We start from the raw sequence: 27,219 nt of genomic DNA, 5'->3' as shown, positions 1-27,219 counted from the left end.
CCTTTAAATACAACCTCGCTAAAGAAATGCAAGAATCGCTAGGCATTTTAGGTGGACAATTTCTATATAACCTTAAGGACTTGCTTGTGACTGGATTTCCAAAGCCCTGGGCATGCACATTTGTAAGAAGATAGAGGAAGAAGTGCCAGTCGAGCTAAATTTCCCATAAAACTAAACCAGTTCAGTTTGAGAGAGATACTAGTTATGTTTGGTTTAAACTCAAGTAGGTTGGACCATTCAAGGGATCAGGGATTTATGCAGTGAATCCGGACTTGTACATGCAGATCACGATGGCATCCTTTCACGAAAAAGTATGCAATTGAACTTCTATATCAAGACATAAAACCGTGATCAAATAAAACTGCAGTTAAAGCATTGTGGAAAGAAGTTTTTCTTTAATTAGAAAACGTGAGGATATGAATGTTATCAGCAGTAATTAAAGATTAACTGCATTGTTCAGTGACTAAACTTAGAGCTAGTGCCTTCTTTAAACTGCTTTTCATCTGTTCTAAATAAAAAACTTCATGAAGATCTGAACTAAGTACCACTTACAAACCACACTTACAGCAAGTGATTTATTTTTTCAGAGCCAAGAGAAATACATGCCTCTGCCTGGACCACAAGTAGCTCCAGCTTTCTGGAAACAAAACCTCAGGTATGTATTTTTCCTCCTGTTACCAACTGTCAGAAACCATAAGTTAGTAAGGAAAAAGAAAAATTAAAACCAGTGTGGATCCGAAAGTGAAAGTTGGTATTGCACATAAAAGATGCAGGATATTTACAAAAACATTTTCACTTGCATCCTGCTTTGCCGAGTAAAAGACAGATTACCTTTTATCCTCGATTGCTTTCTTTATAATACGCAACAGATAAGCCTTTTGAATGCCACAAATTTTTTTCATTGCTATCATTCTGAATTCAGACTGTGGAATGGATCAGAGAACATACTGATAAATCCAGCAAATGTACTGGCAGAAACCGCAACTGGGATAAATCACTTCAGTCCCCGCTTCTTGTCAGCGTGGTGGTCATGGGCTGACAAGATACAAGTCAAACTGGAAATAGCTGTAATCACAGTTTACAAGGGTTAACTCGATGACAGCCACTTCTTTGTGTACCTACTTCAGGCATCCAGCCTGTGAAAGCCCTAAGCACCATACTTTTCTTGTGGTAAAGGTGCATATATTAAGCCTTTTCTGAACTAAGAAAATTAGGCTGAGCCACAGAATCTGCAGAACAGCCTAATATGCTGAAATGGAGATAATGACATGAAAAGTTGATTGACTTCGGACTTCGAGTGAAAACTGTTTAAAAAAAAGAAAAAAAAATAGAATGCAAAGCAAGTGACAAATGGGATTAATTCCAGTGAGCACCGAGAAGGGAGTGGAGGATGTGAAGGAAGGAAATGCCTCATTCTGTTTTTGCGTATAGGAAAGCCTGAGTAATACAAGGTTGCCTGGTGCCATACACCTTCATGCTCATTTCGGATCACTCCAGCGAAAACCCGCAATTTGCTGAGGCCCCCCCCACCACAAGGTGGCACATCTGTACGCCCCATGATTTTTAGCTGCCTCTACAGTTCCAGCTTAACTGCCTCCACAGTTTACTTCATTTTTAAGAAGTAACTGTTTCCCATTTCTACAGAGAGGAAGGAGTGGGGGTGGGATAATAGCAAGGAACGATAAACTGCATTATACTATCAAGTGCAGACAGCTAAAGGTAAGTAAACTATTCTTAGTATGTGGATTAATTCCAAACTTTCCTTGTTACCATTATTTACTAAAGGGTCTGAGGTGTACTCACATCAACAACGTGGAAATCAAACAGGAGAAGGCACAACAGAAAACTTAAGCTTCAGTATTTTTTACAAATACATTGACCAGAATCTCAACAGAATTTAAGTGTGAAATGGCACACGGACTTTGGATAGCAGACTGGTGCCGAAGATGGAAATAAGCATACAGAAGGAGAACACTAGGCATATCTACACATTATTTTGATGGTATTTGAAGCCTGCTGGTCACCCGTTGGTTGGTATGCAGTATAAAGGGGGTTTCTTGCATTGCTGCCACTTTTCCTTGTGTTGTGAGTTTCAAGAAGTAATAACAATGTAGGCTAAGGAAGGCTGTGCTCTAGCAGTAATTTTTCCTACATGCTGATAAAGGTTTGAAATTTCCAAAATACATTCTCATTTTCACCTAGTGGCTGATGAAATAAAAATCTCAGCGCAGTTAATTCTTCTTTTCAAGTCCATGATCTAAAAATATACTGCGTGATCTATAATGGCCACAGCGCACCCTTCTCCACAGTACATAATGGACCCACATGTTTCACATATCCATCAGAAAGGCACTGAGCAGACCACGAATCCACCAAACTGCAGAAGAGATTTGAAAGCAAACTGAGATAAGGGTGTGAGTACAAAAGAGAGAAGAATTTTTTAAGGACAGAAAAATACTGACCTAAATCAAAGCACAGAAACACTAGCTAGCATGCAAAGCAATTCTACCCCCACACTGCAGAATATATGTTTTTAGAAAGTGGATTCTTGGAGATTTAAAGTATAAACTATGTACATAGCTCCCTCTGATGACCATTGGACACGATACAATGCAAGGCTCCTTTTATTTTTGTTCGTGCATTCAACTGACAGCTGACTGGTTAAATTCTAATTGCTTCCAAGTGAGGTCAGCAAAGGTATTTATCGAAAAGGACTGAACAACAGGCTCAACACACACACATGCACGCGCACGCATAAGCACATACACACCATCTCTCCAGCGCGTTGATTTATGGAAACAATTATAATTCTAGTGGAGCCTTTCTGAGCTGAGAAAGTTTGTAGCTACAGTAGAGTGTCTCATGTTGCAAAAAGCAGACAACAGAAATGGAGTACTTGAATATCCAGCTCTTATCAACAGGAACAAGTAAGTTATCTGTCCTTTACAAGAGCATTCAACAGTTTCTAATAGCTAGTAACTTTTATCTTCGTTTGTATATACTAGACTTTTAAAAAGCATTAAGAGAGCGATTTCTGTTAATAAACTGAAAGGGGTAGGAATAGAAATACAAGACTAAGACTGTGAGGTCTGTTTTGAAATCTGATAGATTGTCCTAATAGTGAATACATAGTTATGAAGTAATCAGCAGAATTTTACCATGCATGATGAAGTAGTTCAACTGAATCAATAGGGGTTTTTTTGGAGGACTTAAAACTGAGGACAAAACTATGTTTACAGTCAGTTTAAAAGTCTGTTTATGTAAAAAGTTGTGTGAGAGATCTATTGCATATACATTTGTGTATTTTTAAAAAATGAGCTTAGCATGTCATACATTTATGTGTAGTACTTTTCAGTAGCATAATGTATCCTTGCACGTTTGTAAGAACTGAGCACTTACACATGCACCTTTTCTCACAGATCTTTTACTTTCAGTGCAAGCAGCAAATTCAAGTAGTACAGAAGGTCACGACAACAAAGGTTTTTATAACTTGTGTCTTTAAAGGATATTCTGACTGAAGAGATATTTAAGAAGCTCTTCTATTTCGCCATTAACTATTAAGGAATAACGATCAGAATTCTAGAAGAGGGAACAATCTCATTTAAATGAATCTGTAACTCGTAAAGACAGAAGGCAGGTCAGTGACCTAAGAGCAACAGTCTACTTGAGATTTAATTTTCATTATGTTGTTCATGAACACCCAGAACACTGCACTATAATGCACAAATGGATACTGACATGGATCCTGCCAATTTTGCTCTACAGATCATACTTTTACATTATCTTTCTAATGGGCACTATATCTTTAGCTTGCAATGACATGACTCCAGAGCAAATGGCTACAAATGTGAACTGTTCCAGCCCTGAGCGACATACCAGAAGCTATGATTATATGGAAGGGGGGGATGTAAGAGTGAGAAGACTTTTCTGTCGAACTCAGTGGTATATGAGGATTGATAAGCGAGGCAAAGTAAAAGGGACAAGAGAAGCAAACAACAACTACAGTAAGTAATATTTTTGGTTTTTCTGTTCCTAAGTTTTTTGAAATTTATACATCATTGTTTCCTGTTCCTTGATTTATTGTAATTTCAAAAGAATTTTGTAGAATATACTGAGCATTGTATAAGAAAAGTTTTCCAATTAATCCTACAGCAGGACATTTGTTACTGATTTTGAAATGCGTCATTTTAAATACTACATTGTAGATCTGCTAATGTATTAGCTACAGCTGGTAACTATTAGCAAACAGAGAGCCTATTTTAACAAGTGAATTAAGGTTGTAAGTATGGAAATGTATAACCACAAACTCTGCTCATAAAATACTTATGAAACTTTAAACGACATTTATATAGTCCACAAACTACCTAAAAGTCTGGTGTGTTTGAATTAACAATTAAAACATATGCAATATTAGAAAGTTCAATGGAAAGAATTATGTAAACTCTCTTGCAAAATCTTTTAGATAGTTTGCCAAGCCAGGAACAAAATCTATTATAGTTTCTGCAGTTCATTATTACAATGATCATGATGCTGAAAAAATACTCTCTCCCCTTTCTTCCAAAAATATGACTCATCTAGAGAGAATGGACATACAATATTTTGCAAAGCTGTACCTAATACAATTTTTGAACTGGCAAAAGAATTGTGTACTGATTTGTATTTTCCACACAAATACCTATATATCTTCCATTTACACTTGGAGGAGTCTATTTTACAGTCACTATTTTTGCCACTTCAACTTTCACGTTATTACTAATATATTGTTTATTTAGAGAAACATGACATTTACTTGAAAAGACATTGTTAAAGACACAACAGGAAAATACATAGGATTATAATGCATATTTCAGAACAAAATCATAAGGAAAAGGGGCCAGACACATGCTGGTCTAGTGTTTATAGTCAACTGAAAGGACAAATATATTTCCAAGGATGCCATTAAATACACTTTTAATGTAGGTTGTATGTATTATTGTGCTTTTATTAGCAGCAGCAGCAAAAGAAATCAATAAATCAAACTTCAAAAACTGTTAGTGTGATTCAGCTTTCAACAAAAGCTGACATTATTTTCTATAAGAACAGCACTTTTGCACACTAAGCGCCTGGTTAGTGGGCTTCATAATTTATTTCTGTACTTCGTTACTACACTAAGTGCTTGGCAACTTGCGTGGCTAAAATTTCATTGACTGATGTTACTGTTTCTTTTAAAATTTGGTTCCATATGTCTCCTTTCTTCCTACACTATTACGTAGTGAATAACCATATTCCTCTGAAAGACAACACATGGCCAGCAGCCAAATAAATTATTTGGTCCATATTCAAGGAGACTCCCATTGAGTTTCAGGAGGACATTGCTACAATACAGATTCATAGGGCTAGTTTTGAAGTGAAATGTTGCTCCCATAAAAAAAACACTGCACAAAATTGTTACTGACTGTTGAAGTATTTTCTTTAAATTTTTGCAGATAAGTGAATATCAACAGTATCCAGTTTTTTTCTGTTATTACTTACAAACACTTTAAAGAAATTATGACAGCATACAGAGCTGAAAAATTATATACATTTGCCTTTCTTAGTTCTAATGATGCTTAAGAAAAAAAATCTTTGCTAGTAATTTACCACTATTTCAAATTCAAGTAAAGGTTCTCAATTTTCTGCAGGATCCCATGCTGCTGAAGCACATTAATGACACCCTGAAACATTCTGGAGTGAAACCATTAAAGAATATCAGATCATTTTGTGCTAAAGGCAATCCATTTTCTTGCTGTTTTCTGAAAACTTTATGAATAGTTAGTGATGGCAACTAACTATTACAAATAACAGAAAGGCGACCTTAAGTCATTAAACCCTTAAATTTATATTGCAGTGAAAAACATTTTAAAATTCTTTTGCTGGTAAAATGCAGTGAGTATCAGGAGAAAAAAACAATCAATACTTGAATGGTTTATCTGGTAACTGATGTGTACTATGATGAACTGTCTCCACTAAAATTAACTCAAGTATGTGGGAAGTCTCCCACCATCTTAACTCTCTTCCTGTAATTTATCTATTGTATACTAGGAAATAATATCCAAATGCTTTTGTTGGACAAGTTGAATAGGGAAATATAAACAAAGAGAACTGGAAAAACGTGAATACTGATAACTTCAGGATTTTCTGAGAAACTAAAAAAAAATCAGTATTGTCAAAAAACCTTTTTTGTCATACTCTCTATTCAACAGAATATGTAAGAAGCCTTTTTGAAAAATGTTTGTAGCGCTTTACTAAAATACCCATGAAGAAAATAATAGGATATGATGGGAAAAATACTAGAACAAAAAAACTCCACAACACTACCCACCTGGACTAATAAAAATTTTCCTAAGCAAAATTTTTAACATTAGAAATTAAACAGACTATTTTTATCCAGGATCTCTGAAAAGCATAACTTTAAAATCATACCCATTACAAAGTTTTATTGATCTGGGTGTTCAAATATTCTGGTTTCATGGTTTCCAGTTCTAAGTTAATAAATCAGACCTGTCTCTCAGGATGGAATCCCAGTACAGTTGCAGCCAAATTAATCAATGGGTACAAAAAGTGTTGCTCTGAGAAGTATCTTCTTATTTTATCCTAATTTTCCACTTAATAAATAAAAGGAATCCTTCTCCCTTTTGAATCACTAACATGTGCTACTAAAATGAAAACAAGAAATAATTCATTATTTTACTATCATAACTTAGCTTCATAAAGCAAGCTGCACTGACAGTCTTGCAGAGTCAACTACTTGTTTTCAGCCCATAAATTGTGAAGCATGAATAACGTGAAGAGCAATCTTTACATTGAGAAATGTCTGTAGAATAACTTCATCATAACTTTGGCAAGTGCCAGAATTCCCAATGCTTTTCTTATCAGTCAAGATTATAAATGTAAGAATGCAAAGATGGTGAGGAATTAGGGTCTTTATTTCAAACTTCTCTAGTAAGTTACAGAGCAAAATATATAAACATATCCTATGAAAGTAACAGCAAAAATAATTAAAGTGTGTAAATTTCCTAAGACACTAATTCTAAAGCCACTGTGTGAAATATATGTGGACTGAAATTCCATGACAAAATTAAATACTGAACCAAATTCTCAACCACCAATTGTAATTAATCTGTATTAGTCATTCACTTGTTTCAAAATGCATTATAAGTTAACTGCTTAGTCCAAGAAATATGCGTGTACTGTTTCAGTGAAAGCAAATGGTTGAATCCTGTTTACAACAGTGATGACCTTTTTAGGTACCCGAAAAATATTATTTGGTGCACATTTCAGAAAGCAGTAGAGCCTTCTGGTGGACATAAAGGTGATAACTCAAGAGTAAAGTGAGCAAATCAGGACAGTGATCTCCACTAAGCAGAGGAAATCGCTTTGCACCTGACCTGCTTTACTTTCATTCTGAAAATTAAAAGGCAGAGGGAGAACTGAGAGTCACATACTGAAAAACAAAAGCAAGAATTAGGAAGCAACCAAGAGATGAGGTCACCCAGAAAAATCTGTCATTATCACGAAAATTCTTCTCTTTGACAATCACTTCTTATATCTTGTCCAAGCCTAAACTACATGCTTTTTACTAAAAAACCAGATTTTCTTTCTTGTTCATGTAAAATAATCTAAGTGGGCACACAAAACAGACTTTTTGAATTCATAACTGTTAACAGTAAAAGTGACTGAACAAATCTTGGAAATAATATGGCAATTTGTTAACACTTTATCTTTGATAGAAAACAAATCTCTTCTTATTACTGCTTGCTCCTCCTTTCATTTCAGTTTGTGTTTTATGAATTTTGCCTGATTTTATTTGATTTCGTTCAGAAAAAAAGGCAGCAAAAATCAGTTTATTTTGACTCTATCCAAGAGGATTTACAACTACAACTGGGTGATGCTTTAGGACTTTCCACGCTCTGTTGCCTTTGGAATCTCATTTTAAAGACTTCAAAGGGTCTGTTAGTTACTAGAAAAGCCTTCCAGGAACCTGAATCCTAAGATGTCTGATCCTATCATATTCCATGTGTGCTCTAAATTCAGAAAATGCCTATTTCCTCTTCTTTTCAGTGGATAAAGCAAAAAAAAAAATAAAAATGTACGGAGAGCTTGGCACAAAATCACTAAAATCTTAAAATTTTTGTTAGAGAACTACTTCTATTTTGATCAAAATCCAACAAGTCAATACTTTTCAGCAATAGTAAATGCACTCTTCACTCAGTTTTGTTCAAAGGTAAACCCTACCTGATGACAAAATACACTTTATGTACATCTTAGTGGTTATACTCAAACTTGCTTAGAAATCAGAATTACTTCCAATAGCATTTCATATATGCTTCTTAGGGTAAAACAAATGTTGGACTATGTATACTGTGCCACTATATAAATTTTATTTCTGCTGCTTAAATACAGATTATATAGAGGAGCAAGAAGATTCAGTATCTGAAAATCAGATCTTTCAAGTCAGGTATTGATGTACCAGATTCAGTTAATGGTTGTGTGTTTTTCAACCAAACAGAAAGTCTGTCTTTGCAACTGTATTCTTGATTTTTCAAGAGGTTGTTGGTTCAACTAATACATTGGCATCAAGAGAAGACTAACCTTCACTAATGTGAAAGTGCTTTTGCTTCACATCAGCACTCTGCTAATCTTTTCAACTGTAACAGAAAGATCTAATTCAAACGGCAATACATGTGTATCCTCTCAAAACAGCCTACAGAGCCAAGGATGACTTTCTCTCCTACAGTGATTAATCAGATCTAAATAGAACAGATTTCCCTGCTCCCTTTCCAGCTGTTTGTCTAGCACTGCTGGTAGATACCACCCCTCAAATTTCAGCCAGCGTAAGAGACTCTATGCCTGTACCTTATCACAAATCCCAGGTTTTCACCATCAACTGCAAAGGTGCAGATAACAGAAGCAGCTGAGTTACGCCCATCTTACAGCTTCTACTGACTTTTTCACTAAGAGCACCCTTTGGGGAAAGTGAGGGCAAGGGAGGAGGGAGTAAAGTCTTGAACCATTGTAGCCAGGTTCTTTAGATCTCACATATCAACATCCAAATCAATGCTCAACTGACACAGTATGGCAGGGGTGCCACATCCCTTAGAATTTACCTCCTGAATCTTCAACACCTTGTCTATACCGTGGTATTTCCCAGCTGAAATGTGTGTAAAGTCAGATTGGTAACAATTTATACTCACTTTCTTCTTACTCTGAACACAAAATGATTGCATAAGCTCTGCAAAGCGAGAATCAAACCTCTGGGCTCAGGCACAGGCAGCAGCTTCCCAAGCTAACATATACCAACAGGGCTATGTCTGCCTGCGTGCGCCTCAAAACTGGGGTGTGAGCAGTGAAAAACATCTAAGCTGAAACTATACACATGTGCTTAAACCAATTCATTTGACCCTGATACACCTTCATAATTCAGCTGTGACTTGGCAATTTTTCTGCATCTCCCAATAGTAGAGATTTATCAGAAATGTTACATTTTTATGGAACCATCAATCAAGTTTAGCAGCCAACTGCAGAAGCAGTTACAGGATACGTTTAACAAGATAAATTGCAGCCCCTTTCTCCCCCCCAGCTTTTTTCTCCCATTGTTTACAATTTCTGAATGCACAAAAAATTTTCAGTATCGTATCATTAAGTGTTATTGCTCCATCCTGAAGAAAATGTGCTGAAGTGGCCCTGACCTGAGACTCAAGAGACTTGAGGCTAATCCAAACTTTTAAGCAATTTTCTTACAGACTTTAAGAAAATTCTTCAAACTCTCTGTGCCTCTGTGAAAAGGAATTATTTGCCTATGTGTAAGAGCTTTAAAAATTATTAGTGAAAAAACTTCCAAACCTACAAAAGAATTGTGTGTTAGTTATAGATATTAAATACTTTTATTATAGAATACTGACTAATAGAATACTAACTAAAGTCACTGAAGTCGGTAGTTAGAAAAACACAGAGTTCAGATGAATATTAAGGAGGCAATTTTCCATACAGGCAAACAGAATTTCTTAGAAAATTCCTTATACAGTCCGTCTTGCAAAACAAAAACAAAATCCAGATATCTCCATTTGCAGCTTCCAGTTTTCTGTATTGTTTGAGTATCTGAAAATGATTTTTTTTAGCTTTTTAGGATCCCCGAGTTGGTTTTCCCCTCTGTCTTCCTTAAAGCTCAGGAAGACCAAGACGTCCTAAACCATATCATTATACTGTTCCACACTACAAGATATCTCAAATGGTAGTATATTTTGGAACACTTTCCTCATCAAAACAGAGTAAGTTTAGGCAAATGAAGGCTGTTACTCTTCTTGGGTGGCACATTGCTTTCATTGCATAATTGACTGTCTATGACTATATTTGGCAACTGTATTTCAATTGTCTTTTTTGACCTTTGACTTTATTTTTAATTTTTAATTCTGGGTATGAGCTGACGGAAAGGTCAAGTTAGCCTTCTGGTGTATGTAATTTAGAAACATTATTAAGAAAAATTTAACAGTGAAAATTCCTATGGCAATAACATAATAGAGGTTAACAATCATAGCACTGAATTGTCACACTTTAAAACTTTCATAACACATGACATCACTTATATAAATGGAAAAAATTCTTTGTAACAATTGGTGCTGAAAAGTTGGAAGTGGATATTCACAGATGTGGCCCACAACTTCATGAAAACACACCAAAAAAGCAATAAAAATACCAATGCAATCAATATGCTCTCTTGACCATTATTTAGCTCCTGAAACAAAGAACAAAATAAGGATTAAACTGTAATGGATTTTTTACAGTGTTTACACACTGCTTATGACATGAATCTAGTACCTGCACAGTTTATCAACAGAAGACTACTATATTCTAAACAGGCTGAATCAGACAATCAGACAGGTAAAGCCCAGTAACATCAGCAAAGCTCTGTCAATTTATTCCAACTGAGCATTTTCTCTTTTAAAGTTATAGGGAGAACCTGACAATTCAAAACCAGAAATAAATAATTAAAAAGTCTAGATATTCCATTAAAAACACTAAAATTTTCCTTCAGTATGCTATCTTTCAAAATTAAGCACAGTCAGAACATTGATCATCAATGCAAAACTATAAACGAAAACACAGAAAACATGACCATTTCATAGCACTTAACACCATAGTAACTTCAACAGGGTGTAACAAACACCACTCATCTCCATCACTTCAATCAAAGCACCTTCTGAATACCCCCATTACCTGTGCGTTTTTTTGAAGGAGTTTCCTAGCGTTAGTACTAGCATACATGCCTTCCCTTACTTCCACTTTTGGTAGCTGGCTTGCTTCTTTTGAAATGTGTTAATAGACACTGGGAGGTGCTATAGACTATAAAAAGAAGCTGATCAGACATGTCCTTGGCCATTTTGATGTCTTGGAATTTTGCTGTTTGTCAAAGTAGAAGGTAATGTATTTCAAGACAGAAAAAAACCCCTACCTGCTAACATTTTCATTAATAACCTGTGCTAATTTGATACAATTTTTATCATGACCTTTAAATGTCAAGTGGGATTTGATATTTCAATCAGAAGTAACTGTTTACAGAAAAAAAACCACCAAACACAAAACCCCCAGAAACTAGAGAACTTTATGATTGTCAAAGAAATTATTGTAGATGAACATACATGTTATCTAGAGCTGAAGATATTAGGGGGAAAAAGCCAGAATCACAATCAACATCAAACTTCGACAAGGTTGCATGTGATTCTGTGCTGAAGTCCCAGAGCTGCGCAGGTGACGCAGTGCCAGGGTTCTGTAGGCTGTCTGCATGCACAGCTGTAAGCAGGGTAGTGGCAAATGGGAATTTTTACATGCTCGTCAGGTGTGTGGAAATCCTCACTGCAAGAGCTTTCTGGCTTCCTGCCTAACACATGCACAACATTGCACTGCGAGGAGAGATATGCATGCCCTTTGAGTAGTCTACGTGAACTCTAAGGGTGGCAATGGTCAGGCTCTCGAGCTAGCCACTGCGGAGATGGATTTGGGAGAAAACGTGGATCTAGCTAAGTCAAGGGAAGAAGGTGGCACAGACCGGGGAATGGACTGATTTTATCCAGTGCTTGTGTAGCTTCTGCAGCAGTGACCTTGTGAAAACAAGAGTTGTACTCCTTGATAGAAACTCTGAAGTACAATAGAAAGGATAGCTGAATCCTAGAGAGTGCAGCCAGTACTAGGTACAATTGGGAAGTGCAACTTTCACCAGCAAAAGCAATCTCAACTCCACCATGCTAATTTATTCCCTTTGGAACAGTCTATATAGCTTAGGGACTGCACATAATGTTCAAGATGACACAAGAAATCCAAGCAGTTCTTGAGTGCTTATTGATGAGATTTTACAAGGGTTTAGGGAACTAGCTATGTAAATGCAGCACATAATAATTCAGTTAATGAGAGTTGCTTGTTAGGGCCACCTTGCTACAAGAGACAGATTTATGCTGTGGGGAAGGCCTGTACGAGACCTCTCTCAGCAACAGTCCTTTATGTTTGCTTATGTGGGGAAACTGCACCTGAGAAGCCTTGAAGTCATCACAGCCATATCACTTTCCAATGCTACAGCAAGAAGCTGTAATACCACCTTTACATAAGGACAGGAACAAATAACTATGCCCGAAGTGAGATTCATCCCAGTTGAATTCCCACCCAGCACCATTGCTTGTATTAGTTTAGCACCATCTTACCAATACCTTGTGTAACATAGTACAAAAAGAAGTTTCTGCCATGCACTAAGCACATCTCAGACAACATATGGACTGCAAGCATGACAAATGCTTTAACAGGACTCTGCCTACAAATGCTGTTACTAATTAAAAACTAAATGGGATACAACTTCAAGAGGCTATTTTCAAGCTAATTGGTGACAAAAAGCCATTATTCCAATTAAAGTAAACACCATTCTAACTGAACCTTTTACATTTTCTACTGAGTGTAGAAATTCTGGTCAGTATTTCCAGCAAAGGCTAAAACCCAAAACCAAATACAAAAGGTACATAATTTCCACGGCAAGTTCTTCTTTAGAACGCTCTAAAATACTTTAAACAAGTCAGAAAAAAGAAACTTTCTAATACATTTTGAACAAATTATGATTCCAAAAAGACCATTCATCCACTCAGGAAACAAATATACCACCTACCTCATCAAGAGACAACATAAGAAACACAGAGAACCTCTTCCCTGTAAAGAACCCTCTTTCTCACTGATGGCTGCCTACAAGGCACTGGCTGTGCCCTCCTTCCTCCCCCTTACTAATGTAATTAACTACACAGGTGTTTTGAGCCTCTTACTCTTCTCTACATCCTGCCACCCCTACAGTACCAGTACTATGTTTTAGGGCACTGAGCATTCTGTCTGAGCATCTGTTTCAGCAGTCAGGAAAGAATTTTTCATATTGAGGCTGTAAAAGACAGTCTGACGTGTTTTCCTACCTTACTAAGAGTGTAACAACCATATATCTGGGTGAACTACTATTGGAGTTTGTAGTTAATTAGTTCAAAGGAAACCAAATATTATGTGCATTTTGAGAGTAGCCTTAGGAGAGTCAGCTCAAATTATAAAGTAAACGGCAAGAGTCCTAGGCCACTTACTTGTCCCTTTAAATGCTTCTTGAGTTGAGCAATGAAAATAATACAGCTACTAATAAAAAAATATTATTTTAAATTATTATCACCAATTTAAATCAGAATGTTCAAATTAGCAAACTGGTCCTCAGGCTACTTGATTCTAAATACCAAACTAAAATTACTTAATATGCCTTCATTTCTGACTGCATCTTTGTGTGACTTGGGAAATTCAGTCTATATTACTGAACATAACCGTCACGCAACAAAATTAAAGAAAAAAAATATTACCACATCTTTCTAGGAAACTGTTACCACATCCTTCAAGGAAATCATGCTCTGTTAATTTTTCTTTTTTTTAGCTAAGTATTCCAGTGTTTTGAATTTTAATTTATTTATTTTGATCATATTGTTCTAGAACATGCTTTGAATGATTTAATGAGAATTTCTGAAATGGCACTTTCATCCAAAAAGAACACTGTAAGCAAAACTGGTCCATACCAAAACCATAAAACTAGCATTAGACCAAACTAGACCAAAAGCAGAATTTTTCATGCAATTTGTAACATATGATGCATAAATCTCCTAATTTACTAAGGTGGTGAACAGCCTAGTTCTGATACAACCAGATTATTTAAGTGAATATGATGAGTTCACATGGCTATATCATTTAAGTAGGAAATTATCTAGTGATAGAAGACATTTTATCATAATTACTGTGAGAAATTATTGGAGAAATTAATCAGAACTGTTTAACATTTGGCATGTAATAAATACCTATCTTTGCCAAAATAAGACTAAATACTAATCTCACTTTTTCTTCCTATATAACAAAATATTTCATCAACACAAGTAGGTATTCTGCACATTGTCTTTTTCAGATAGGATCTGTAGACATCCCAGAGACATCTTTCTAAAAGTGCTGACAAGTACTTAAGGGACATTTCAAGTTACATTTCAAAAAGCAATACTCAAGCCTTAACCCCATAGCACATATATATGGTACTTACATTTCTAAACCACTTCAGATGGTATTTTCAAAAATGGGCAAGTAGCTACTGTTATGCAACTGTGTGAGACAAAATAAACAATAGAACCCACATTTCCTGACTTTCTCTTAATCACTTGCAAGTGATCATCTTGTATCCATAAGATACAATTTTCTTTTTCCCACTAGAGCTAAATTAAACTGTATGACTGCCATTACAAAAATATTTTTTCCTTTTCTCCCTCTTTACATTAGCTGTTGGCTTTTTCCTGTTTGTGATACCATTTTGTTTGGGATACCCTTATTCATATATGATAAAATTTAACAAACATTACAAACAAGACGTGTACAAACAACATGTGCATAAATTGCACATTAATCAGGCTTATTTCCCCAAACAACTAATTACAAGAAATTCTGAAACTAGAATGTAGGTGATCACCCCTTCATAGGTGATGCAGGAAAATGCAGTACATTTCTGCCTGTAAACAGCACTGTTAGTTGAAGATTTTGGATGACATTATATTGTCTTCTCATTCATACTTCAACAATGTAGTTATGGGTACTTTCAGTTGAACATGGCTTAGTAAAGTAGAATTGTTAGTTATAGCTCCTGTTTCATAAGTTCACTCTTTTCCAGCTCCAGACCCATCACAGTGCGATGGTTTGTTCTTTGTTTTCCTCCTAACAGCTATCTGGCAGCTGCATCCCAAACCAGCCTCTGTTAGTGGATCCCTAAAAAGTTCTAACTACATCATCTATTGTAATCACATGTGCTGCAGTTTACCTCACAGGTGGTATTGTACGAAGAAGTCTGATTTCAGCCTGTCAGAATGTGCCATATTTATTTCATTAACAAAGATTTCTACATGAAAAAATTATTTCCTTCTCTGTGTGCATGGTATTTGATTGAAACACATTCTCAGCAACACAGAGATGTAATCAACATGAGAATGTAATTGCTGAGAAGTACATTAGCTCTCTTTTCAACATACAGTCAAAATGTGGCTGTTCTATTAATATTGACTTACTGATGAACTATAGAGAATGATCATTAACAGTCTAAATACTTGCTGTTGAAAGTAAAAACTATTGCACAGCTGTGGAGGAGTTAAGTTACTGACTAGTGGAAAAGCTATCTAACCCTGTGATTCATTAGGAAAAGTTTGCTCAAGAGCTGAAAGGCCCATATTAGGAAAGAGACAAATATATGCCATTTGTAAAAGCCTGGCCCTACTGAAATCATTAAGAGTTTCGTTACTGATGCCTATCAATGGCTTGAGCAGTGAATTTTAAAAGATGCCAAAAAATAACTATTGTGTCTGCAAATCCATGTGCTTTTACTTTAAGATACGGTTTCATAGCAATGGTAATACAGACTGGGCATAAAGAAAAATTAAATTCCTGTTCCACCATTAATCTCTTCCTGACTTTCAAGTCAGGATGACTTATCTGTTATCTTACCAACATCTATCTAGGACTAAGGTTGCTACCTCTATTTATTCTACTCAAGATACAGGCTTAAGAGTGCAATACACCAGAATACACCCAATCTAAGATATTCAGTTTGAAAAATACTTAGCTATTACTTTTCAATTATATATGCAAATTTATATTTCTGTATGACAGCTATAAATGGAATTTCTGAGGGTTTTTTGAGCTATATTAAAACCATGGATCCACATTTCTATACTGACTAGAAACTGACTGCATTACTTATATTGAATATATATTTAATAGAAGTAATACAATCTATTTTTGTAATTTTTTTCTACCATATAACATTTGCATTCACATATGAATCAAGAATACATTGATAGTCATGGGGGAATTAAGGTGGCACAAAAAGACCAAGCCGAGAACAGAAGCAGCACTTTGTGTCATTTTATGTGGTAAAACCTATCATGTTCTCAGTCAGCTTTGGTACTTTTTCTCCAGCTCCTTGTCACCATACAGATGAAGTCACAAATATTTTATGCAAAGAAAGAAAGAATGAAAGAAAAGGAGGTTTTGTCAGTTTAAGTTCTTGGAATAGCCGTAATTATTTCAGTCAGAGCAAAAAGCATAACAAATTCTTTACCAAGACCAGGTTTTTTGTATATATTTTAGAACATACCACAATGGCTACAGCCAAGCTCTGTGCTGTTGTAACTTCATGGTCTTCAAGGCAGTTCTAAAATTTCCTGCTGAGTTCAATGTTACACAGTAACTTTTCTTTTACTTTTTTATTACATACACTAGGAGAGAACAGTACCATAAGGGGTAGAAATGATCATAAATAAAATGCAGAATCAAAAAAGGCCTGCAAACTGAATCTACCAATCACAAAATTATACAAGCTTAATGCAAATCCTTCACAAAATAAGACAGTAAAGAGCTGCAAACCCTTTATCTGCACATATAGCTTCTGCTACCCAGCCCATAGTCTAATACTAAAACCCCACTAACCTTATCTGAGTTCTCTAGCATTATGAACCCATGGAAGAAATCTCTACCATGTTACTCTGCTTCCTTACAGAGAACATTTCATTCTTCCCTTCTTGAAAGAGGTCCTTGTTTAAACCCACTAGCTGAAATACATGTTTTCAAACATCTACAACTCACAGGCCAGCTGTTTTCCTGATTTTAAAGGGATCCATATATTCTGCTACAGCTTGCTTATGTGTTACTTCTATGGAGCTCATCAAAACTTCATGACACCAATACATAGAAAAGCAACAGAAGAATTATGTGAATTGTAGAGAGAAATTGGAAAGTGAAGCATTCCCAAAGGCCCCTGTCTGAAAGTGTTATCAAATGCTTGAGTGGTATGAAATCTTCCATTTGTCTCAAGATCAAGAGAAAAGTATCTCTTTACACTTATGCCAGTACACTGCACTGTAGCCTATCAAGCAGGTTGTTCGATTATTGTCAGAGATGGAAATTTGGAATTCTGCCATTATAATAATATGGCTGCCAGGATGGATCTGAATTTAAGATATTAAATCCTTTAACAGACTGGTCACAGATAACTTTATTATAAACAGTCACCATATAGTGATATAGTAGTAATTGTGCGCTCTGAGAGCCAAGAAAACTATCTACTGCGGTTTACAGGCACAGGAGGGCTTGTGTCCTCCCTTATGCAGTCCAGGACCACAAGAAACTTTCCTTAGTTGGTAAAGCCAGTGAAGTAGTTTCTGTCACATTTTAAATACTTTCTTCTGGTTAATTGAGAGACAACTGTTAAGGCATTCTGATTTTACTAATGTCTTTAAACTTAATTATAATTGATTTAGGGCAATTTCTGTCAAAATGTTTAGGGTCTTTTTAAGAGACTTGATCTAAATCACCCAGAGCTAGGTTTTTAAGAATGTTTCAGCAACTGAAGGTGGAGTTGAGCAAGATGAGATAACGTATGAAAATCCTCCTTGTAAACTAGCCTGTAGGTGGGGTTATCGGTGGAACAAATGGAACACAAAGGAACAGTGAGTGGGTAACAACCCAAGGCAGCTTTCTAACGTCGCGGTTCCCCGTTTCTCTATCCCCTTTATATATCTTTAGCTGATATAAACAATGATAATTTAATTGAAATAAACATAACTGCACTGATTCACACATGGGCTTTAGAACGAAAGCAATGGGAAACAGTTGTGTACAAACCAATAACACATTATAAAAATGTGTTAAAGTTAATAAAACAGTTTTAAGCAACTTTTTATATAATTTGGCTAATCCTATGTTCTGTTAACTGTTCAATACTGTTATCTTTACTCCATGACTTTTTAGATTTTAGCTATGGTCGATAACTTCTCCCCAGAAGATAACATCACACTATTCTATTACAATACACTGGAATTACAAATTACAAAACACTTGAGAAAAGCAAAGCACAGAAAGGCTGTGGACTCTAGAAAATATTTACATGACACTAGTTGTAATAGTTTTCTCACTGACTTCCTGATATTATGCACATGGGCAAAACCAAGTGTATGCATGAATATTTATATCATCACATTCAAAATTGTTAACATCTGATTTCCTCTACATCCTGGCATTTGAAGTCAAAACTGAATCTACTCCCCTCCCCCCCTCCCTCCCCTTCCCTCCCCGGATAATTCAGCTGAACTTAAAATGACAGATTAAAAATCACGCAAATAAATACAAAACTAAAAGAGAAATTTGGCTACAGCTCCCATAGTATATTTGCTCTGGGAACAGCAATTGATTCTGAATCAGAGGAACAGTTGTCTCTGCTGCTGCTGCTGTTTTTCTCAGTTTTGATATGAAATTGTAAAGCTAGAAGACAACTAAAGATTAACTGGATGACATCAACACATTTATAAATATCTGATTAAGTAAACAGAGAGGTTTCAAAGTGCTGCCTGTGTGTCATAGCCAATATTCTATCGATTTCCCTAAAGTCAGGCTTTCATCTCAGACAAAATTTTTAGACTGGTAAAAATCAGTGTGTAAGTAGAAGTAAATTAATGACATTAGGCAAAATTAAGACACAGAATTATTAAGGTATTTGAAAAAAACCCCATCCAATAAACAGGGGTTGGGTAACTGACATACATTTGGATCCATATACTGAGCAAGACAGGAGAAACATCTGATATAAAAATCCAAATGTATTTATCAGAATTGGATTAAATTATTACATTGCTTTTTATTTTGAGGGTTTTTTAACTTTCTCCTTCTATTAGTTTATATTTCAGTATTTGGTCTAATATACATTTTGAAAGTTCAACTAAACCTAAATTATTTGTCGGCAGCAAACCAGAAGAATTTGAGAGACCCTATCACATAAATATATGTCCAGTAGTGTTTTGAAGGCAGAAAGAGTGAACCAGATGGTTTCTGTCAATTCCCACTCTGTGGTGCAGCAAGGGGTTAGTATGATTTTCTCAGCAGCTTCTTGCATTTTGTACCTTGAAAGGAATTATGTACTGCTCACTTGTGTTCTTGTAGACACTGTAATTGATATATTCCGATGTCTGGCTTTACCTGTTCCTGCACCAAGTAGCAGATCTGATTTGGAAATCTAACTACAACATATTCAGTCGGGTAGCGCTTGCCCTACATTTTACGTAACTACTTAGAGTGGGATGTCTTTCTCTTGCAATAGGAATTGCAGTGTTTATGACTGAAATGCTCCCTTAACTTTGTGAAACAAAATTTTACTGTCCAAAATTTCAAACAATTTGAAACTATTTGCTTCTGTGCCAGAGAATCCTACGTATACATTCAAGCTCTGGAATACTGCAGCCACCTCCTTTTTTACGCATCTGCTTTTCTGAATTTTACTTAGAGAATTCAGTTATTAGCTACATCTGGGAATGTTTTCACTATTAACAACGCATTTTGCTTTATATTTAAACTGATAATACAGTTTTCAGCACCAAGCATGTCATTATGATCATTCTATGACCATTTAATAGCTTTTACTAATGTCTGTCAACAATGTGTAATTCTAAATTATCCTGAAAGAACAGGAAGGCAGTTCTTAGATTCAGTTTGTCCCCAGAATACAGCTCTGCTATTCCTTCTGTCAAGCCTGTTTCAGGGACCAGAAAAGCTGCCCCAGGAATGGCTGGAGACAGTATAATACACAGAACAAAACAACCAGACCTTGAAGGTGAGGGAATACTTCACATAAAAAGGAGCAGGTTCTGTCTTCAACGTGGTTTTGCCCTCTTTAACTGAGCAAGAGCAGCACACAGTGCCATGTTGTATTTGTACCATCTTTGCAACCGCCTGCAGCCAGCTTATACAGGTGATAATCCCTAATACCATATGAAATTGAAGTTCTTCAGAACACAATTCAGGTAATAAAAAGGTATGTGAGTATGCACTCCTGTTTTCCTCAGAAAAACTGAAGAAAAAGTCTTAGATAATCAAAATAGCTGTAGGCACTGAAACTCTAAATTTGGGCAGTTCTACACCACTAAACGGATGTATCTCATTTTGCTGTGAAAAGGTTAATTAGCAGCATTTTACATTTACTTTTGCTATTTTGAAGCTAGATTCTAAAAGTCTACAAAGCTTGAAAAGATCATTTATTCTGGTGAAATTGGCACGAAAGATTTAAATACTAGAAATATCCTTCATCTGAGCTGTAGCGAAAGTATTTGTTGTACAAGTTTAGCTCTAAACTATTAAATCATTTATTTTCTTACTTCTTGGAAACAATTATATTTTGTAAGCAATCATTCCACTCATTTCCCCCATTTTTAATATCAGTAAATTATTAATGCTGTAATAAGAAAGTACTTCTTCAGACTGAGGATTAAGACTTGGATTTTACATGACACTATTAATTCTAAAAAATAATACCATTCTTCATTATAACCATATGTTTAGCTCCAAGGCAATTTTTATTGGAGGGAAATGTAGTTTCCTACAAAAATGATAAATGACTACGTGTAGTATAAAAGGCTGATCAAGAAAATATTTATATGAAATGCACAGTGGAGATCAGCAAAGTGAAGGGTTCAAGTAAGTTTGACGAGAAATTCACAAGTGAATGAGTGCCTGGGGCCTCATGTTATTCAGTCATTACTATTTACTGCTATTCACAAGTCAGACCTTCGAAAGGGAGAAGTTCCATAGTTTTATAATCTACTTCAGTGAAAAATGTCACACCCTTTTGGGTTTGAAGATGAAATCAAGAGAAATATTGGAAAGACAGTGGTCCAAAGTGCTAATGATCCAAAGAGACATACACAGAGGAGAGAAGGCAATTTAGATTCAGAATATCCTAGACCAATTCTTATGGCACTACCATTTTCAATGAAGAACGGATAGAACTGAGGCCAAACAAGTTGTACAATAAGGAAAAATACTCAGAAGTTCTAACCTATTTCTCTTCAGCAGTAGTCCATTGCAATATGGTCATTGAAATCCTCACTATGGTAATTAGTGGAGGTAAGCTTTACTGAGTGTTGTAAACTGCCTGGCACTGCTTTACATTTATTCACGTTGAAAAATAACTAGAAAAGGTATTATGGTTTTTAGTATTTCCCACTGCAGATCAAATGTCGCAAGTTTGTAAGTAAAAAGGAAGGTTCCTTAACATCAATCTGGAAGTTCAAACCAGACCCTTCTTTTCGTGCTGTGGTACCAGTAATACATATCCACAAGGCCAGAATATACATTTGATGATGCATGCAAATCCATGCAAACACTTTGAAAAACGCACGCTAAAAAGAGTGGAACTCAGCTTACTCCCTCCTTCTCTGTCATAAAGGTAAACACCCACAAGTCCAAGTACACATGCAAAGAACAGATCTTGTAAGGAAAATAAAAGCATTTGTAAGCAGTCCTTTTCCCCCCCTGTTGTATCATCTCTCTTCTGTTTGGTTCTCATCTTGCGTTTTTTATACTATCTTCACAGAGTTACCAAGTTAGCTTCTATCAAGTTGGTTTCTTTCAGAAACCTTGACATGGCTCAAATTTCAATTGTTTATTGCAAATTTGTTCTATCTAGCAATGCATGTATTAATCAGTTTGTAAGATTGGCAAAAAGTCTAGAAACTTATGGATAATTTAATGTCAAGTAAGGAATCTTTCAAATGATCAATAAAGGAAAATCTACTGAAGTACAAAAAATACTTTGATAGACTTCCATTTCGCAATTATTTGATTTTTTTTAATACAGCAGTTTTTGTGCCCAATGAATTGCAGAAAAGTAATAAACATTGGCTACTTATACTTGATCAAACATGTTCTGCACACAGACGCTACTTGAGGATGCTTGAATGATATGCTATATTAAGCCCTCAAGGAATATTTCTCTATCATTATTCATGTTTCCTCAGACAGCTACAGTTTTTCCTGCTTGGAAATTACACATGGGACAAAACCAGGAGTTTTGAGTGCTTTGAATATTTGTCCATGACATCCAGATGTCTGGCACCTCACTGAAGCAGTAGCTTCAACTGTTCTACTGAAAATCCTTGACAGATCCATTGTTTATGTGCAGATCACTTTTACAGTCATATTCTATCTACAGTGCTTCAGATAGTCTACACATGCACAGCAAATGCACGCATGAATACAGCACAAAGCATCTAAATAAAAGCTTTTTTAGCTTTTCATATTGGCCCACGCTGTAAAGAACAACGTATTTTATACACGATTATGCCGTAAATCCAAATTCTGGGTATCGCAAAGAAAAGCAAATATATGACAGTTAAAAAAAGAAAGTGATAGCGAATGTAGGTACCAGTTTGTTTTCTGTTACTGTAACTGATTATTTATTAAAATCATATACATAGACAGAAAATTCCTGGGGTGGAGACAATCTCATTTTTACTTTGAAAACGATTGTAACATAGACTTGTATATGTATTTCTGCTTACAAAGCTTATGAACATAAGTTCTATGATGTACCATCTGGGAAACACTTTCACTCTGGCTAAGGACAGTACAAAATACAAATGCAAATTCTACTTTCTGTCTACTGTAATTTAATAACAAGGAAGGGTAAAAAAAGAATTAAATCATATTACAGTATCTCTTAAATTAATACCTTTATTGGCAGTAGATTTTTTACCATTAGATTTTATATTTGAGAGAGAAGGACCACACAAATTGCTCTGCCTAAAAATGAATTTTAAGATGCATCCATTAAAAAAATATTATTAAGAATCAAAATAACAAGCACAAACAAATAGTTCACCATATACACGCTATTTTTTAAAAGAGAGAGAAATGGGTAATGTTTCCTGAAACCAATGACTTACAAAACTATCCAATGAAAGTATTCATTTCCTTTCACAAAGCAAATACTGATAGACTCCTCTGGATAAGCATTTCCAGTGTAATAAGACAGCTCATGAATGTATTTGCTGTGCTGGCTCACCAAATGCACACATGCACTGATAACACCATGAGTTCTCCAATATTACCGTAGGATTGACCTTTGTGATTTATATTTTCTTGCTTTAAGACGCACAAACATTAACTTGTTAAATCCCAGAACAAAACCCCAATTATATGGAATACCATTAAACTACTGTCTTATAAACAACAACAAGGACATTTTTCTTGGCCACAGATCACCTGAATTCATAAATATGTGCTCCAAATTTAATCAATTAGAAACACAAGTTAGTGAAATTTAGAAGTTTCATTTTGTTTTGACTTACTCTCCATCCAAATTTTTTCTGCCCTCTCTTTCCCTATTTGAGATTCCACATACTTTACCTTAAGACAATCCTGCCTAAGAAAGGGTGTTTCACAAATCTACTCCTTACAAGTGCTTAACTGTCAGTGCCAGCCTCCCTACCCCTAAAAATCAGCAACAGGCTCTTTTTTTTCAATTTCAGTGCACAGAGAGACCTCAGGAATTAAAGTGCTGTAAATATCATACAACATTTGGTATTTTATTTAATTAGCATATTTTACATAATAAACATAATAAACATTAGCATATTTTAAAAATCAGTACCAGTTATATTGTCTGTTAGCTATTATTTTTAAAGGAAATAAGAATGTAAAATAACAGCTAGCTTCTGGACATTTGCTTTTGTTCTTCTTTCCTTAAAACCCACACTTTTGCTTTTCTTCTTTTTCCCTTCTCTCCAGCATTTAGAAGACTACAGAAGTCTTCTTAGCAATTTCTATGTTACCCTTAGACATTTTCTCATAACATACCTGAAAGAACCGAAAAATACTGGGATGAAATTGCTGCTGGCCTTGCTGAAAAATGTAATGGATGCCAAAATGTGCCTTTGAATTGATGTCTACAGAAACTCTGATACTAACAAATCAAGGAGCAGTGACCAGAAACATTATGTGACCAGAAACATTACGTGACAGATATTGGGGGGACATGGGCAACATGTGAAATGTTTGGAGAAAGAGCCAGCTGATGAGGGACTGAACACAACGTGTACTTGAAAATCTCTTACGAAGTCTTCCTTAGCAGCCCTATCACCTGACATATTAGGGCAGTTCCCTAGCATGTGAAAATACCTAACTCAGGGGTTTAGCTCTCTCTTCTCTTCCAAAGACATACTGGACAGGTTGTTACCACCTGCTGGATCTTCAGTAATGAGCTGCACTTACTGCTTTCCTCTCAGGAGCAAGGATTACAATTGCTCTTTCAGCCTCTTGGCTGCAAAATGATTAAAGACAAAATGCCCTGATTTTGCTGAATCACAAGACTCTCACTACCTTGCTATAGACAGGATATTGTTATGTGAAGATATTATAGGCAAACAGAAAAAACCCTCTGCCTTTTCAGCTATGGCTGTGCAGAATTAGAAATTAGTTTGAATTATATTAAACTAATATTAAAAATTTATTATAAAGTAATAATAATATATTAAAATAGATTATACTGTAAACAGATTGTGTAGCAATAAAAGCAAAGATATTTTAAAACAAAATGACGGTATTATTGTGTTGTAGAAGCAAGAGAAAAGTTTAACAGATAATACTAATGTGAAAATATTAATTAAATCAGAAAAAGGATACTTAACATCAGTGATTAAAAACAAAATTATCAAATACCACTTGTGAGGAAAGAATTATCTCACAAAAGACTATTCAAGTTGGCTAAATGACAATTTTTTCTATGTAAATTTCCAGCTGAGGTACTGTCCTGTTTTCCAGGTCATAGTCATGGAGTAAGTCCAGACATAAAAGTGTCTACTTGTAAAGTACTGAGCGATCGTCATTCAGACCAGAATGCTAGGAAACTTACCTCTTTTATAATGTAAATTGTCTCCAAAATCTGAAATATATTACATCCACTAGAACTGTTGTGTCAAGTTAAAGGGTTGTTTTGCTTCTTTGTATTTTTTCTACTGGACTTTATATCAACTGTCTGTTATTTGCACCAAGTGGTTAAAAAGACATAGTTGTCATCTTCTAAAGAGAAACTATAGCCCCTCTCAGTTGTCTTTTACGTACACCAGACAGAATTTCAGCTCTGTAGGAAACTTCATTCACTACAGGAATTTTAAGCTACATTTGATACACTGACCATGCAACCATATAAAATTGTTTCGAATTTCATGTTGATTTTATAGAAATTACAGTTGTTTTCAATTTTGTATGCCCATTTTCAGGGTTTTTTTTTTTCTCTTTCTGGCTTTAATCTGATTTTGTTCCCAGTTACTTTGTGGTATATTCAAGTCCCTCTTCTGAAATTTTATGTGGATGCATTAGATAAAGTAACTGAAAAACAGAGTTTACATTTTCATTTTTAAACAAAGGATGTTTAAGACCTCGTTGAAGTTTGGCTGCCTGAACTTCTCATTGGCAGCATCTTATCAGTTTAAGCATGTCTTTAAAGTTATTTTGGTTATTAAAGTATTGAAAGAGTATTTAAATGAAAAAATCTACATATAACAATCTTCTCTATCCCATCCTAGCTGGGTAACTTTTGCCTTTTCATTAATAGAGATTGAAAGGATTAGAACGTTTTACTTCAAAAGGAAGCACATAAGAATGGACCTGCTAATATTACACAAGGACTTTCTGACTGTAGATTTTAGTTCTTTATAATTTCTCTGAAGTATCTGGTGCTACTTAAAGTAACACTTAGAAACTGGCACAGACAAATCTCACACCTGTGCCTGTTCAGCATTTGTCTGTATTTCTGTGTGTGTTTTTTTCTGGAAAGGTATTAGCTTACTACGCCTCTCCTGCCTCACTGAAGGAACTACCTTAGGGATAAAACCTTGGCTTTACTGAGTTAGCTGAAATCTTACTATTCACTTTAATGAGGACAGAATTTTTGCTTTTATGTATAAAATGACCTAAAACCACAATTCAACATAGTAGGTTTACTTCTATTACCATTTTTCTATGGATATAGAGATTTACCTCTTTCCAGTGAACCAGCTAACAAAACTTAGCAGGAACACTGAAACTCAGCCACACTTAGGTTCACAGTAGAGAAGCAATGAAACTAGCACATTTTAATTCAGTTCATGTCTTAAGGGCAGTCAAAAATGGTATACCCGAAAAGACACTCTTCCAGTTTTCATGAGTTTTGCTTAAGTCATCTTATCATCCTTATAAAGCTAATCTTTAGACTACATTACTGTTTTGTTGTTGGTTTTCATATCATCAATTACTCAGACACAAAGCCCTTCCTTCATTTGTAGAAAAATGAGATTATTGGATTACTTTCCAGTACACCAAATGTTGCTCCTGGCTAGTATTATTAAAGACATTGCAATGATGCAGAATTCCAAAATGAAAGAAAAGAGAAAAAAGAAGAGTTGTTTTTTTAAAAAAAACCAACAAACTAAAAAGATCACATTCACAGACTTGGCCGAATGGAACAGTCACAACTGTATACCATACCAGATACACTAAGAGCATAAGGAAAACCGTATCAGCTCAGATCCAAATGTAATTTAGCCCAGCATCCTGTTGGCAAGAATTGCCAGTAGCAGATCGTTACAGAAAGCACAAAAGAAACAGGAAATACCTGCAGTTGGCCAAAATTCTGGTTGAACAGTTTTATTACCTCTTGACACCTACTGATGTATTACGTTCCCAACTGCAACACCACATCCTACTGTCTATTTACCATTATGAAATTGCTTTTACAGAGATCGAGTACCAGGAACACATACAAAATACAGACAGACCAATATGAATAGCATGGCATATAGTGCAATATAGTGTGATATCTTGACT

General features: G+C 35.4%; 1 protein-coding gene and 1 long non-coding RNA gene across 3 annotated transcripts in view; one reads left to right on the top strand and one right to left on the bottom strand.

Annotated features, from left to right (window-relative positions):
• Nucleotides 1-27,219, bottom strand: part of LOC119151223 — a 102,652-nt gene that overhangs the window by 50,668 nt on the left and 24,765 nt on the right. The window lies entirely within an intron of this gene.
• Nucleotides 2,736-27,219, top strand: part of FGF7 (fibroblast growth factor 7) — a 29,951-nt gene continuing 5,467 nt past the window's right edge. The window contains exons 1-2 of one of the 2 annotated variants that reach the window (XM_037394897.1): nucleotides 2,736-2,927; nucleotides 3,810-4,004. In XM_037394897.1, the coding sequence (XP_037250794.1) occupies nucleotides 2,888-2,927; nucleotides 3,810-4,004 (235 nt within the window). In that variant the 5' untranslated portion in view covers nucleotides 2,736-2,887. Of the gene's footprint in view, nucleotides 2,928-3,419; nucleotides 4,005-27,219 lie in introns of both variants that reach the window. The other variant, XM_037394896.1, reaches the window with a different exon arrangement.

Source organism: Falco rusticolus, chromosome 7, assembly GCF_015220075.1.
Source record: "Falco rusticolus isolate bFalRus1 chromosome 7, bFalRus1.pri, whole genome shotgun sequence".
Classification (NCBI taxonomy): Eukaryota; Metazoa; Chordata; class Aves; order Falconiformes; family Falconidae; genus Falco; species Falco rusticolus.
This window is presented reverse-complemented; position numbering and strand designations above follow the sequence as displayed.